The sequence below is a fragment of the Ilyonectria robusta genome (genome assembly GCF_021365365.1).
Source record: "Ilyonectria robusta strain PMI_751 chromosome Unknown BGZ61scaffold_12, whole genome shotgun sequence".
Classification (NCBI taxonomy): domain Eukaryota; kingdom Fungi; phylum Ascomycota; class Sordariomycetes; order Hypocreales; family Nectriaceae; genus Ilyonectria; species Ilyonectria robusta.
In genome coordinates this window covers 260,355-274,757 of record NW_025764446.1, presented here as the reverse complement: position 1 = coordinate 274,757, position 14,403 = coordinate 260,355, and the positions used below count along the sequence as shown (strand labels likewise).

Here is a 14,403-nt window from a genome sequence, read left to right as displayed (position 1 = left end):
AGCACGTATTTGTGACTGAGATGGCAGATAAATGGCCGGAAATTGCCTCGAACTAAGATACATACATAACACTCATGACATGTGAAACCCGTGAGAACCCCGTCTCTATCCCGTCTAATGAATAAGCGTCTATAACATTCGTTCATCGCCCCCGATGCTGTCCTGGTCGTCACCACCGTCGGCTCCCCGCAGCAATCCGTGCTGCTCACGGGCGTCGTTGTCGTCGTTGGCCAAGCCCAAGCCCGTGACGCCCGTCTCGACGCCGAGGCCGGTCCCGCCGGGCAGGCCGCTGGTGCGACGAGTCTCCTCGGCGCCGTTGAGGACGTACCAGACGTCCTTCTTGGTGAGCAGGCCCTGGAGGACGCCGCGGTCACTGAAGAGGACGTAGCGCAGGCCGAGCTTCTGGAAGTAGCTGGCGACGAGGTGGAGGGTGCTGTGGGAGGGGAGGGTGAGCGGCGTCTGGTCCATCCAGGGGCGGAGGTCGAGCGTCGAGCGCGGGTCGGCGAGGGGCTGATGGGAGAAGAATGCCTCCGTCTCCGGGGCCAGGGAGCGCGGCGGCTGCGTCGAGGCGCGGAGGTTGTAGGTGAGCTCGGCGCGGGAGATGTAGCCAAGGAGGATGGCATCGCGCGGATCCGAGATGACGGGGAAGCCGCGGTAAGGGTGCATCTCGAGGATGGTGCTGAGGGAGGCGATGGTGTGGCCCGTGGCTGTCAGCACGACGAGGTCCTCGATGCGCGTCATGATCTGCGAGACGGGGATGTCTGGGATGACCATCTCTTCGCTGTTGTCGAGGAAGGGATACTCGTTGAAATGGATCCACGACTCGTAGATGCCGCGGCGCGAGAAGGCGTCGCCCACCCACTTGGAGATCATGACGGCGATCATGATGGGGAGCACGTAGGTGAGGGCACCGGTCAGCTCGAACATGATGACGACGATGGACACGGTCATGCGGGTGACGCCAGCGAGGGCAGCCGCGGCGCCGACGATGGCGTAGGTGCCCGGAGTGATGCAGGGGACATCGGGCTCGCAGGAACTAAAGAGGAAGAAGTTGGGGTGGTTGGAGACCCAGATCTCCATGACGATGCCGACGGCCCGGCCCGTCAAGGCGCCGATGGCCATCGAGGGCAGGATGATGCCCGCGGGAATCTGCAGGCCAAAGGTGATGGCGGCGAGGAAGAAGCCGACGACGGCAGCGAAGATGAGGAGCACGATGGTGCTCGCGGATGCGGCTCCCGTCTTGCAGAGTCCGAACGGGTCGTCGAGGACCTTGGAGCACTCGGCGAAGAGATTAGAGACAAGCTCAGTGGTCTGGAGCTTCATATAAAAGTTGGGGTAGTTGATGAGGGCGGTTAGGAAAGCCACGACCAGGACTTGGGCGATGGGGCCAGGGAGCCAGGTGTTGGCCTTCTTCCACTGGGCGACAGCCATGTTGGCCTTGATAAAGAGTCCACCGTAGATGCCCTGCGGCAGTCGTTAGCAACTCTGATGTTCTTCACTCTTAGGTGGTGGCAGGGAACACGAACACCGAAGATGCCAAGGAAGGCGTAGGGCATCAGTTCAAATCGATGCCACCCGATGCTGTACTGGACCTGATACATGACCAGCTTGCCAGATCGGAAGGGATCAAAAGCCTGGAGGACGACAGCGGCCGTCATGGCACACACGAAACTCTGCCACATGGTTTTGTCGGGGAAGTAGTACGACAGTTGCTGCGATGTGTTAGTTTCAAAGCCGGCGAGGGAGAAACAGGTTGGCGTGTACGAACCTCGAGACTGAACAGGACACCACCAATCGGAGAACCAAAGGCAACAGAAATTCCCGAAGCTGCAGCGGCCGACAAGACCTCTCGCTTTCGAGCTATGGCTTGTCAGTTATGAGACGAACCAAAGGGTAGCGTGTGCTCTTCTCTTACCTTCGTTGCCCTTGATATTGGGGAAGAGCTTGACAAATAGATTGGCACAACAGCAGGCAACATGAACCAGAGGGCCCTCTTTGCCGAGCCACATCCCTGAAGCCACGGCGAGAATCTAACAGAGTCAGTAGGAAACGAGAGACAGAGGACACATAACTTACCAGGCCAAAGGACTTGGTGACCAAAGTCCATGTTCCAAAGAATTGCTGAATGACAAAACCACCGAGGACCGTCTTGATCTCCGGGATACCACTGTGCTTGGCGTAAATAGCATACTCCTGCACAAGGAGCGCAGCCAGATATGCAACAAAAACCTTGCAAGAACATTGTCAGCGGACAAGGGCAGTTATAGCGGAATCGCATCGTAGTCATACCGAAAAGATGATGAAAAAGAAGTACTCGACGAACCACTTTCCGCCCGCCGAGGTGACACCCACAGCCTCACCCCACGACTTCCACCCATTACACTTAGAGCCCTGGTCATATCCATAGCAACAGAAGCCCTTGTTCAAATAGAAATGCCCACCTTCGGGGCCGCCGGAGCAGAACCCCAGCTTTAAATCGCCGAGCCAGTCGGTGGTGACGTCGATGCCAGCGGCAATTGCGCCAACCGCCATGCCCGTCAGCAGCAGGACGATCCAAACCTGGCTCGCGTCGAGGAGGCGCTGGATGGGGCCGAGCACGCCAGAAGCGCCCGAGTAGAGGAAGCGCAAGCGCTGGCGCTCCTTGGTATATTCGAAGATCCAGTCGATGGCCGTCAGGTCCTCGTATCCGACACGCCGGCCAGGGCCTTCCGTGTACCAGTCGAGGGGCGCGCCATCCTTGGAGGAGGCATTGAGAGTAGCCGAATCGTTGCGCGGGGGGCTATTGGGGCCGCCAAAGACGGCAGGCGGTGCGCCTCTGGCGGGGGGTGTGGTGGAGGAGCTGGAGCGCGGTGATCGCAGGCCGGTGATGGCGGAGAGGAGGCGTGCGGGAGCGGAGAGAAGGGAGGGCGCCTGTCTGCGCTTGAAGGAGATGGAGGTGGTCAAGTCGCTATTCAAGGGGTCGTCATCCAACACATCGCCGGCGTCTCGATCGTGGCCGCGGCCTTGGTCATCGCCGTGGAAGCGGCCGGTTTCGCGGTGGTTGTCATGGGTGCCAAGGAGATCGAGTTCGTCGAGGTCGTCAGGGTTGGCAGCATGCGACGAACCGGATAGTGACGTGGATGCAAAGGCATAAGGGTCGTTCTGGGATGCTCCAGACATGATGTGACTCATACCATTGTGCTCGTGCGATGCTCACAATCTGGAGTCTCGGGTCGTGGAGATGTCAGGGTCAAATGTCGTGGTGTTGAAGGCAAGTAACAGTTAACGTTATGGTGTAAGCTGGTAGAGAGTTACAGTGCAGTCAATGCAGTACAGGTACAGCGTAGTGCTGGAGCCGGAGCCTGTGACACCTGCAAGGGAGCTCGGGCCACACTACACCACTGTAGGCTGGTTAATTGGGCCAAGGCTGTCGTCAATGCAGATCTCCAGGGTCCATCATGAGAATCGCTCGCACCCATGATGATATTTTTGGTGATACAAAGCAGCCCAGAGAGCCCATCGGCTGCCAGTGGCTTTTTTAGCTGTGGGAACACCAAAACCACCAAGTTAGGTGACTTGTAATTCAATGACTTCCTGGCCATTGCAGCTTATAGACGCGCTGCGTGGCCAAACTCTCGACTAACAGGATAACCTTGACGGCCAGGCACCAAGTCGCCAGGACCGGACCTCATGTCACTCCGTAAGTCGAGTTTAACCCTGTGAGATATTCCAAACTGAGACTTGGGATTCATTGACGTTGTGCATGCATAGCTACGTCAGGCCACAACGCGGGTGCCTAGTTTTGTGCACCTGCGATACTGCCCTTATATACCAAACTAACTCGCTCAGTTTTCGTCCTTCGGGACAGGTCAAATTTTGAAACAATACAGAGAAGATTAGCATGGCCCCTGCGCTAAGGATGACACGCTCTATCAAAGAGAAGCTTCAAATTTTTTGCTGAATTTTATGCTGAATTCGATTTTTGCTTCCCTGACCCACGGCGAAGGTGGGATCCGCAAGCTTGTGGCGATGTCGTTGTGGTGAAGACTCATGCTAGTGGTGGCGTGGTGGTCAAGTGAGTGGGTTCCGACCCAGCAAAGGCTGTTAGTTCGAATCCGGCCAAAACTCGACTTTTTAATGAAATTTCGATTTCTCTACGTTGCTTTTGGAGACCTAGCAAACAAGAAAACCACCAAGACACATTTTTCGTGTGTTTTATGTGTTATCATCAGGTTTCTGTAGTGCTGCTCTGCCCTCCGGTGGAGTGATGATGGTGGGAGAGTCAGTCTGCCCCTACCGCATCATCACAATCAATAACATCACATCCACGTAGTCTTGTCCGAGAATTCTACTGAACAGGTTTTTTTATTACTGGTTTACTGCAGAGGCTACTGGCACTATAAGATTGATACAAATGCGGGCTATTATGAGGGTGGTCATACGCATGAGTTACGAGCAATACAGCCATGAGAATCCCATTCCATCGAGGAACTAGGCTTTGTAGACAAACATAAAGGTGTCAAATTCAGATGGATAAGACAAAGATCTCTACAATTATAGTATACACCAATCTCTTTTACTAGCGCCGCTTTGGGCCTCTGGTGTATAGGCGAGAGGGAGAGGGGATTCCTTTGTGAAACTGGGGACTTGTGCTATTTGTGTATAAGGATACTAGCGTTGGGTGTGCGAATACAATATTCAACAAGAATCTCGATGTTCATTAAATTATTCTACTTCTGTATATCATGTTGGCATTATATCTTCGTTGCCACGCCTCTGTTCTAAGAAAACTGGTCGGTCCCGATTGATGATGTTGATGTTGAATGCACTTAGCGGGGTGGGTCGAACGTGCTGAAAATAGCGGGCCCAATGATGCCGATGGAAATAGTTACATATTCCACCAAGGCACCCACTTCTCATCTTGTCGTTTCTCTCAGCAAACTAGTAAAAAAAGCCCGGGTTGATATTCTGTCTGGCAATAATCGCAGGGTGACAGTGCCCGTACAGACCCAGCTAGAGCGTTGGCCATGCTGAGCCATCCGGAAATCTCTTAAAAGGCACCACCCACCCTGGACTAAATTCAACCAAGATGGACAACTCCACGCCCAACTCCGAGTCGCAAGGCGCTGCCTCACAGCCCACCAGTCCTGCGGACCTCACCAAGCTTCAGACTCTTCTACGAGCCAAGGATGACACTCAGAGATTTGTTGGACTGGCCCTTCTCAAATCTGTTCTCGACAGCTCCCCCGAGCTTCGAGATGATGATCAAACCGTGCAGAGCCTCTGGGCCAGTCTATCACCAAAGTTCCTTGACCGGTTGCTGCGCACTGGATCCAAGCCGTCCAATACCAATGCAAAGGAAATGCTCGATCTGGCCGTCTCCGTCCTGCACATCTTTGCCATCTTGCTCCCTGAGCGCGCGGGCAGTGACCCCAAATTCCTTGACAGACTTCCCGGCCTTGTCAGCGCCGTTCTCTACAGGTATGACTACATACATTCAAGGTTTGAACACATTACTCACCGTGGTGGTGCAGCTCGAAGGAGACTACGACGATGATCTTGCAGGTTCTCCATACGCTGGTTAGTTCGCAGGATGGCGCGAAGGCGTTTGTCAAACTTGACGACATCACCTCCCTCACTGAGATCGCCCCAGCACATGCCCCTGTCCTAGATATTCTGAGCTTTGCATGGCTGAATGCCATGACTGTCGTTGAGGACCCAGCTGCCTTGGCCAGCCAGGTCGATGCCGCGATTCAGAGTCTCGTCTCATCATTTACGGGCACAGATGCCGTCACTCTGCTCGAATTTCTCGGCTACTTTCTGCGCCATGCGAATTCAATTGTATGGAACCCGCGCCTTGATTTTAGACACTCGCTTATACTTCATTTAGATCATCCCTCGCCAGCCTAAGTGGCTCAAGAGTGTGGTCAACTATGTCCAAAACCTCGTCATCAGTCGCCCAACACCCGAGGCACGATCAGCTTACACCAACGCCGCGGCGTCTCTCCTGCAGACATACCAGGCCGAGGTGCCAAAACTCCTCTTCATAGACTCCAAGAATGATGAAAAGCCATTCTCTTACCTATTCGTCAACCTGCTGTTCATTGACATCCGGTCCTCTACCCCTACGCTCCTGGCGCAGCTCAACAAACCCGAGTATCCCAAGGTATCGCGAAGGCTTGCGTCTGCCTTCGACGTCATCTCCATATTCGTGGGATACCTTATCCAGTCCCTCGAAGACGAGTCTTCGGACGCACTAGTCATGTCGCCAGACAACCTCCTCAAGCTCCGCAAGGGCATCTCCGAGACCATGTCCGTTACCATCGAGTACCTCCGTGACCGGTGGGATGCATCTGTTGCTGGCGCAATGGGCCTGCACCCAGACGCCCGCGTTGGGACCACCGATACCGTCACAGGCTCACATCACTCCCTGGCCTGGGACTCGATGAAAGACAATGCTGAAGATGACATGCTCATCCTTTCCGCCGTCCGAGCACTGGCTCTCTGGCTGCGAGAGGATGACAACGATACCCTGCGCAAGGAAACAACTGGACTAATGGATATGTTTATGGACCTCTATCAATCTAGCTCACAGGATAAGCTCGATTTCCGCTCTCCCATCCTGGTTGCTCTCGAAGGCGTTACCGACCTTAAAAAGGGCCGCGAGTCTCTTCTCGCCAATGACGGCTGGCAGGTTCTCTCTCGGGACCTCACCTTGATCTTCCAGCACAGCTCGCCTACCAGCCTCGCCGCTGACGCCTCCCGCGCTACTGACATCGTCCGCATCCTCCTCCCCATTGTTGAGCAGGAGACGGGTGGCATCCCTGAGTCCTGGATGGACCTCATCACTGCCGTCGCTGCCTGGGGAGTCCCTGACCAGGAGCAGCCCACGTTGGAGCTTTCGGTTCAAGAGGCCCAGCTCGCTGCTTTACAGCTATGCTGCGAAGTTCTAGTTGGCGCGAACCGTGGGATGCGGCAGAGGTACAAACACTCTATTGGGGCCATTAATGGAATTGCTGCACAACTTGCTCGACACGTTGACCGTAATGGTCCCCTGAGAGAGATGTTGGAGGATGTTCTGGCTACGCTTGGTGGCTTAGCCCAGGGTGGATGAATGAGACCATGGCATGTGTTGCGCAAAACACACACATTACACAACTGTCTGTCTATCTCACACGCTATTCCCACTACCATTTGCGGAGTACAGAGCATCAGAAGTAGCTGAAACTGCATTTTGCCTTGCACAAACAGGTTAGGTGCTTATTCAGCACACCGACACACCTCACATGTCGTCAGTGTGATCAAAGTTCGTCTACGACGATGAGAGAGGTCAAGTCGGTGAGGGGTAGACGGCGAGTCCGCCGAGAGATGACGGTTATATCTATTTAAGTAGACAGTTGATCTAGGTGCAGCATTAAAATATGAAACCTAGCAAAATCATACAAGCCAAAGATAAAACCGCAATATTGTCCCTTTATCCACTGATTCTTGCCATTTTCAAGTGGTAAAGTACACTTAATTACCCTAAGGTGTATATGAACGCTCTCAGAGCCCCCATTAACCGTCTCAATCACTTCACCAACCTGGTTCGTTCAGCACACCCGCGGACTCTCCACAGCATGACTGCCACGCATTACGACGTCCTAATTATCGGCTCCGGCCAGTCTGGGAACCCCGTTGCCAAGGCGTTCGCCAACGCCGGCCGCAAGACTGCGGTGGTGGAGCGAACTGCCCTCGGTGGGACATGTGTCAACGTTGGGTGCACGCCAACCAAGACGATGGTCTCGTCTGGACGGGCGGCGTACCTGGCACGTAGGGGTGCCGACTATGGCGTGAAGGCTGGCGATGGATCTGTGGCAGTTGACATGGTCCGCGTTCGGGAGCGGAAGCGGAACATCGTCAAGCAGTGGAATAGCGGCAGCGTGAGAGGACTGCAGACGGCAGGCGTGGATGTACTGATGGGAGACGCAAGCTTCGTGGGCAACCGGAAGCTGAAAGTGGTCCTCAATGAAGGGGGAGAGAAAGAAGTGAGTGCCGAGACGGTGTTTCTCAACGTTGGAGAACGGCCTTCACGACCAGCAATCCCGGGACTGGACAACGTGGACCCGGCACGTGTGTTGGACTCGACATCTATCATGGAACTCGACGAGGTCCCGGAACATCTGGTTGTCATGGGCGGGGGATACATCGGCCTGGAGTTTGGGCAACTCTTTCGACGTCTGGGGGCTGATGTGACCATCATCCAGCGGGCCAAACAGTTGGTGCCACGGGAGGATGAGGATGTTGCGCAGTGCATGTTGGACATTCTTCGAGAGGATGGCATCACCGTCCATCTGTCTACCACTGTGGCATCGGTATCAAGTGCCAAGGACGCAAAGTCCTTTTCAGTCACCGCCGAGAAGTCGTCAAACAAGGTCGAGGTTTCTGGCTCTCATCTCCTGGTGGCGACGGGCAGGGTGCCTAACACGGATGGATTGAACCTATCTGCCGTTGGAATCAAGACCACCACCAAGGGCCACATCATTGTCGACAACCAGCTCCAGACCACCGCTCGGGGCGTATACGCGCTCGGCGATGTCCATGGCGGCCCCGCCTTTACACACATCTCCTACGACGACTTCCGCATTATCCGTACCAACTTCCTGGCTGACCAGATGCCATCCACGACCCCCCCTATGGCCACGACGCAGGTCTCACGCTCGCGTACCTCCACACCATATTGTATGTACACCGACCCACAGCTAGGACACGTCGGGTTGCACGATCGGGACCTCGAGGGCCGGGACGTGAAGACGGCCAAGATGCCAATGAGCTATGTCGCCCGGGCGCTGGAGACGGACGAGCCGCGCGGGATGATGAAGGCGACGGTGGACGCAAAGACAGGTGAAATCCTGGGATTCACATGTCTAGGAATCGAGGGTGGCGAGGTCATGTCCATTGTGCAGACAGCCATGATGGGCGGGTTGAAGTGGTGGGACCTGGAGGCAGCTGTATGGGCACACCCAACTCTGGCTGAGAGTCTGAACAACCTGTGGGGACACCTAGAATAGGAAGGCCGATAGAGCATTGAGTGTCTATGAATATGAACCTATTCTCACGACGCTTCAACAGGTGCTGTCTGAGGCTGCGTGTCCGTGACGTTTGTAGCTTCACCCTTCTTCACTGCGGCTTCTGCTTTGGCCCTTCGCTTACGCGCTCGACGAACCTCAATTTCGAGACTGAGCATCTCGGCGTTGATAGAGACGAGCCGGGGAATGATGTCCTCCACCGCTTGGATTGATTGAGTCTGGGCAGTGCGGAGCGGCATCGGGGCGAAGAGTCCAAACCAGTGCAGAGGATTCTTGTTCTTGCCCTTCCTCTTCGGAGCTGGCGTATCATCGTTTTCGTCGCTTTGCTTCTCAGTCTCCTCAGAAGTCTCATTCTTAGGTTCCTCTAGTTCCTCCACAAGGGCATCGACAACGGTAAAGGTGGGCTGTAGTTTGCCGTCCACACCAATGGCCAAGCGTCGAGCGGCTTGCATCCTCTCATCGTAATGGTCCTGGCCGTACCTCATACCCCGCTCGCCAGAGAAGTTTGCTCGCGCAATGTTCTGGTACACACCAGACTGAAGCTGAGACAGACTTTGACGCAGGACAGTGTACTCATTTAGTAGACCGAGGTAACGCTCTAGGAGCTCGTCGATGTGTTGTTGTTCCATTGCGACAGCGTTACTTGTCAAGGGCGACAGCCTCTGAAAGTTTCCGTTTGTGGAGCAGGGTGAATTGCCGGGAGCTGAAGGGCGTCTATTGGTGCTCGGGCAAAGAGCAGAAATCCCTAGAGATCCAACGTGGTGAGACGGGTGAGAATTGAAGTTGAATAATGAGTGAGGGAGAGTGGATGTCGTGGAAGCCGAAGTTGATGCCTGTTGGTGCGTTAGCTGCATCAATTCGTTTTAGCGCATGTGCGGCTTTGGTGGATGCCTTCGTCTAAGGCAGCGGTTGGGACTGACCGCCATGAAGACAACATCGTAGTCGAACATGGAGGAGAATCCAAGAGGTCATTTTCTAAGACTTATTTTGCAGTCCATATACCTCCTAATAACAAGTTTAGGAAAGGATATTTGATCATAATACTCCCAGGTATGTATACCTCCTATTGTATTTTATTTGCGGTTCAATCCTAATGATGTCTCGAAGCTGGGATTCCTTTGACCGCGCATACTAATCTGCCTATGATCGTGATCCAGTCTGGAACTTCACTCCCAAAGGCCTCCCTGTCCAAATCAACTGTGGAATGGCCGATACAAACGAGACCAGACCTAGACTCCAACCCACCGTTCCCCACCCAGCCGTGTCCCTGATCAATCCACCCATGATAGGGCCCAGCATCGTACCGCCCGAGAAGGCCATGTTGTACAGCCCATACGCCTGAGCCACTGGAACCTCATCCGAGTCCTCCTCGTCACCCTGGACGGCCCAGTTGATCTCGGCCATCAACGGCCCAAAGACACACGCCATGGCGATGCCGATCCCGACAAGGAGGCCGCACAGCATGACCTTCTGGGCCATGCTGTTCTCTGAGACGAACCGTAGGCAGATGAGGAACGGTGTCGCAAAGAAGAAGCCGAACGTGGCCAGCCACTTGGAGCCGTATTTGTCGCATAACGCACCCACGAGCGGGGAGCCAAAGCTGGGGAGGATGACGGGAAGAAAGACGAGTCCGCTGCCGATCGAGTCCCAGCCAAAAATATCAGAAACGAGTAGCGGGAGGGTGCTGTCGAATGATGTCTGGATGATGGCCTGGACAAGGGTTCCCCAGAGCGCGGCTAACAGGCGTGGCTGACGCAGGAGCTTGATCAGGGTCCCAATAGGAGAGTGAGAAGTACGTGATGTTTCTTTTGGCGATACAGGTACTTCGGACTGTGTATTCTCTGCATCTTTCTCGGGTCCTGGTGTTGCTAAAGTGCCCTCGCGATTAACTTCGGGATCCTCAGACGGCAGGTTGGAAGGTTGATCTAGCCATCGCTTGGCCTCCTTGACCTCGATGATGACGAGACGTAGCACAATATCTACCACCAACAGGCCGAAGCACATCGCAAACACTGGATAGTACCCCCCTTTTGCGTACACAACACCGCCAAGCAGCGGTGCCGTCAGGATACCGAGACTCGCCGACATGCCGACCCACCCCGTGGCCTTGCCGACGTCGTTGCTATCCACGGAGTCAATGACGAGGGCCAGACCGACAGTCCAGGTTAGTGATGCAGAGATTCCCTGCAAGGCGCGGCCGACCATGAACATGGCGAGTGTCTTACTCAAACAGAGTATTACGGTTGCTGCGGTTAACATGATGAGACCGGTGAGCATGGGCAGTCGACGGTTCCCGATGCGGTCGGCAATGTAGCCCCATATCGCTGCGTTTAAGTGAGTCTCTGAACGGGAACTAGGAGATGGACGGGGCCTATACGGGAAAATATCAAGAGTGCTGCCCCATAGACGGCAAGTGATATTGACACCCAATATTGCACTCTGTCTGCCTCGAGGCCGACTTGCCTCTCCAGCGAGAAGGGCATTATAGGGACGATGACGGCGTACAAGAAGATATCCTGTGCCACCGAGTTAGTGCCTGGCGCTCCATCTTAGGACATGAGGAGGTGGTATTACGGTGAAGACAGCAAAGGAACAACAGGTAACGATTAGGCCCGCGGAAGACCGCAACTTTAGCAGAACTGGCGGCTTGCCGTGCCGTGGCAACTTGATGGCGGTCATCGTGTGGTCTCTGGAAACACCTCGCTCTCGAGTCGAGACTGGAAGATGGTATATTTTCGTATAAGATGGTTGCGCTGAGATGCCCTCAGCCATTCTTGAATCCAATTTTCTCTTATTTCCCCCCCGTCTCCGCCCTCCTCTTGGGCTTTTAAGGATGACGAGTGGAGATCACGCAACCCGCGGGATCCAGTGGCCCAGATGGGGGTTAGCGCCCCTTCAGCCCCGGATAATTATACAAGAGGCAGAGGGCGAGCAAGTTTCTATCACCAGTTGGTTGAATGGGTGGAGAAATACTCTTTGTCAACGTGAGTTTGGTAATCAAACTCCGTACATACTGCGGGATGCTCGTGAGAACCGCTGTGTGGTTGGAGTGCATATGCATGGACCACTGACACGTCTATGAGCTTTGGCACTCTAGTCACAAACCATATGGATTTTATTAACCTTAGTACGACGGACATATAGACACGGTAGTGGGGATAATCCGTAATGCTGGCCTTTAGGTTGCATCGAGCCGCCTGTTTAACAACCAGTCCTTGTCCTTGAATGGTGATATGACACGGGTTAGTAATTATCAGCGCGGTATCTTCCGAGAAGATCAACATGGCGTGGCTTTCGACGTCTTTTGACTATTGGGATGGTTGCTTTTGAATTGCTGAACCCTGGCCTGTGTACAGAGGGCACTCAATTATTCATAACAGCGCGTGGCCAAATTCCAAAAGCCTGTCTAAATGGGCTCTCTGGAGCAGTGGGAATTTAATAGGGGCAAAACACGTTAATTGGATCGTTTTGCTGCCGACTTGACTCTGGTTTCTTGATGGGTTCTTGGACTTGAGTTGTTGGTTTCGGTGGTTGGCTGCTGTGTTGCCTGTCCTCCAGAAGATGCACCCAGACTACAAGATTAGATGACCCTTGTTCTCAACAAGGTTAGGTTACAGTAGTCAATTGACTCTCGATCGGGGAGATTTGCGCGGCCAACCAATATCGAGGTTTCAACCCCAGATGCAGAAGGATGGGAACCAGCGCTGTGTATTTCAAACATATACTGAACCGGGCCGACTAAATGATACATCGGAGTCAAATTCTTACGAGTCCCAAATGATATTTTGTTCCGTTGCACTGCAGCGATCCTTTCATAAGTGCGCCTCGTGGCAGCCCTGATCGAGTGGGATTAGCGCCCGGCGGCAGTGTGCATATGTAGCCCGATCAAGCTAATGAATTCTCCCTCACTGGGTCCCTGCGGTTATGGGTCTCGGGCAAGCAATAATAAACTTGGAGGGGAGGTGGAGATAAAGGGAAGAACTGGCGTTTTCCTGACGCCGAGAAAGGCCTGGTTCCTTCACTAATGACCATGGCCTGTTTGCAGTAAAATAGTTACGTGGTGTGGTTGGGGTTGGGGTTGGGGTTGTGCGGCTTGCCAGCATTTTCAGTGACGCCAGCGCGTGTCATCACAGCCCATGAAGCAATGAGGGCTGGAGTCGGAGCTTGCAAACGGGTCAAATCATTGTGAAAGGCACCTTGCGTGGGGCAATGTCCCTTGAGATATGGAGACAAGCGAGAGGACGTGGCAAGAGGTCGTGGGGGACGTTGATGGTGAGAAGTGGTGATGAGGTAACAACACAACAACGACTGCGAGAACATCGCTACGTGGCGGTGATTCTGGTGACGAGGAGGGTTAGGCAAGAGCACGGGCTGCGCCGTAGGCCGTAGTCCGTAGTAGGGGACGCTAGCAATGTACGGCGTGTGCTGGAGGAGTCTGTCTCAAGCTATCCTGATGGAATTCTTCGACGGCGTGACGGCGTGACGGCGGTTGGGCCGGCGTTAGTTGGTGGGCTAAGGTGAGACAGGCAGATCAAGCCCGCAGGTGACGAACCGGGGGGGAGGACGAAAACCCACCAGAGCTATCTGTGACAATGCAAAGTGCTACTACGTAGCACGTAACTTGGGAGATATCCCAGGCAGGAGGAACGGCTGATGGACCGCCAGGGGCTGCACGTCCAATGCCGATGACACCAGAGCTCGTGTACGAAGTACCGGCGTCGGAAACAAGGTGTTTTGGCGACTCGCAGGCAGGCCAGGGGTCCAGAGAAGGAATGGAAGCGGGATTGACGAGTCCTTCGCTTCGTAGACGGCCCCATCTAGACGAGCACGAGGTGCCGAAGAGTTGGAGAATGATGATGATTTTCGGGGGGCCTCATGGACCCCTTGGAGGCCCTTGTTAGGGACGAGATTTGACCAGAAAAAAAGTAATATCCCTGGGCTGAAGCGTGAGCGCCGTTTGCGCGTGCAGAGATGAGGAAGTTGGTGATTCCCTCGTCCGTCGACAGGGTGCGCGCTGCAGGGCCCCGGAAGACGGTCTCTAGGCCGGCGATAGGGAGCGAGCTCTAACGTTAGCGGGCGGCTGGCTGCATCCGTGCTTGGCTCGGCGCTCTGGGTCCTGGACAGGGCTGGCGATTTGCATCTGGGCCGTGAGACGGGAGGGCCGTTGCCTTGCGGAGAGTGGCTTGGAAAGGTGCGTCGAGGGTTGGTTGGTTTGCTGGTTTTGTGATACCCTGTGAAGACGCGTCGTTGGCCGAGGTCCAACTGGCGAAGACGGATTGTGGTGGCCGTCTGCCTCACGTCGAATACGATGAGACGAGACGAGGCGAGGACGCATAAGCGAAGCAATCAAACAAAC

At 54.6% G+C, this 14,403-nt stretch overlaps 5 protein-coding genes across 5 annotated transcripts; 2 read left to right on the top strand and 3 right to left on the bottom strand.

Moving 5' to 3' along the window:
• Positions 1-78: 78 nt before the first annotated feature.
• BGZ61DRAFT_518674 (chloride channel) lies at positions 79-3,295 on the bottom strand. The gene is made up of 6 exons (XM_046252370.1): positions 2,290-3,295; positions 2,077-2,229; positions 1,916-2,030; positions 1,769-1,860; positions 1,527-1,712; positions 79-1,464 (listed from the first exon to the last, which is right to left on the bottom strand). The coding sequence occupies exons 1-6, from the start codon at positions 3,169-3,171 to the stop codon at positions 130-132; spliced, it is 2,763 nt and encodes a 920-aa protein (XP_046103100.1). The 5' UTR covers positions 3,172-3,295; the 3' UTR covers positions 79-129.
• Positions 3,296-4,885: 1,590 nt separating this feature from the next.
• BGZ61DRAFT_392156 (Neurochondrin-domain-containing protein) lies at positions 4,886-7,437 on the top strand. The gene is made up of 3 exons (XM_046242844.1): positions 4,886-5,460; positions 5,514-5,820; positions 5,870-7,437. Exons 1-3 carry the CDS (start codon positions 5,069-5,071, stop codon positions 7,091-7,093), a joined length of 1,923 nt encoding a protein of 640 aa, XP_046103099.1. The 5' UTR covers positions 4,886-5,068; the 3' UTR covers positions 7,094-7,437.
• A 161-nt stretch (positions 7,438-7,598) lies between these two features.
• On the top strand, positions 7,599-9,029 carry BGZ61DRAFT_533428 (uncharacterized protein; the record flags this gene model as incomplete). Its single annotated transcript, XM_046254005.1, has 1 exon — positions 7,599-9,029. The coding sequence occupies one exon, from the start codon at positions 7,599-7,601 to the stop codon at positions 9,027-9,029; it is 1,431 nt and encodes a 476-aa protein (XP_046103098.1).
• A 44-nt stretch (positions 9,030-9,073) lies between these two features.
• On the bottom strand, positions 9,074-9,676 carry BGZ61DRAFT_533427 (uncharacterized protein; the record flags this gene model as incomplete). Its single annotated transcript, XM_046254004.1, has 1 exon — positions 9,074-9,676. One exon carries the CDS (start codon positions 9,674-9,676, stop codon positions 9,074-9,076), a length of 603 nt encoding a protein of 200 aa, XP_046103097.1.
• Positions 9,677-9,986: 310 nt separating this feature from the next.
• On the bottom strand, positions 9,987-11,829 carry BGZ61DRAFT_453548 (major facilitator superfamily domain-containing protein). Its single transcript, XM_046246087.1, has 3 exons — positions 11,622-11,829; positions 11,425-11,563; positions 9,987-11,371 (listed from the first exon to the last, which is right to left on the bottom strand). Exons 1-3 carry the CDS (start codon positions 11,817-11,819, stop codon positions 10,188-10,190), a joined length of 1,521 nt encoding a protein of 506 aa, XP_046103096.1. The 5' UTR covers positions 11,820-11,829; the 3' UTR covers positions 9,987-10,187.
• Between the last annotated feature and the right edge of the window lie 2,574 nt (positions 11,830-14,403).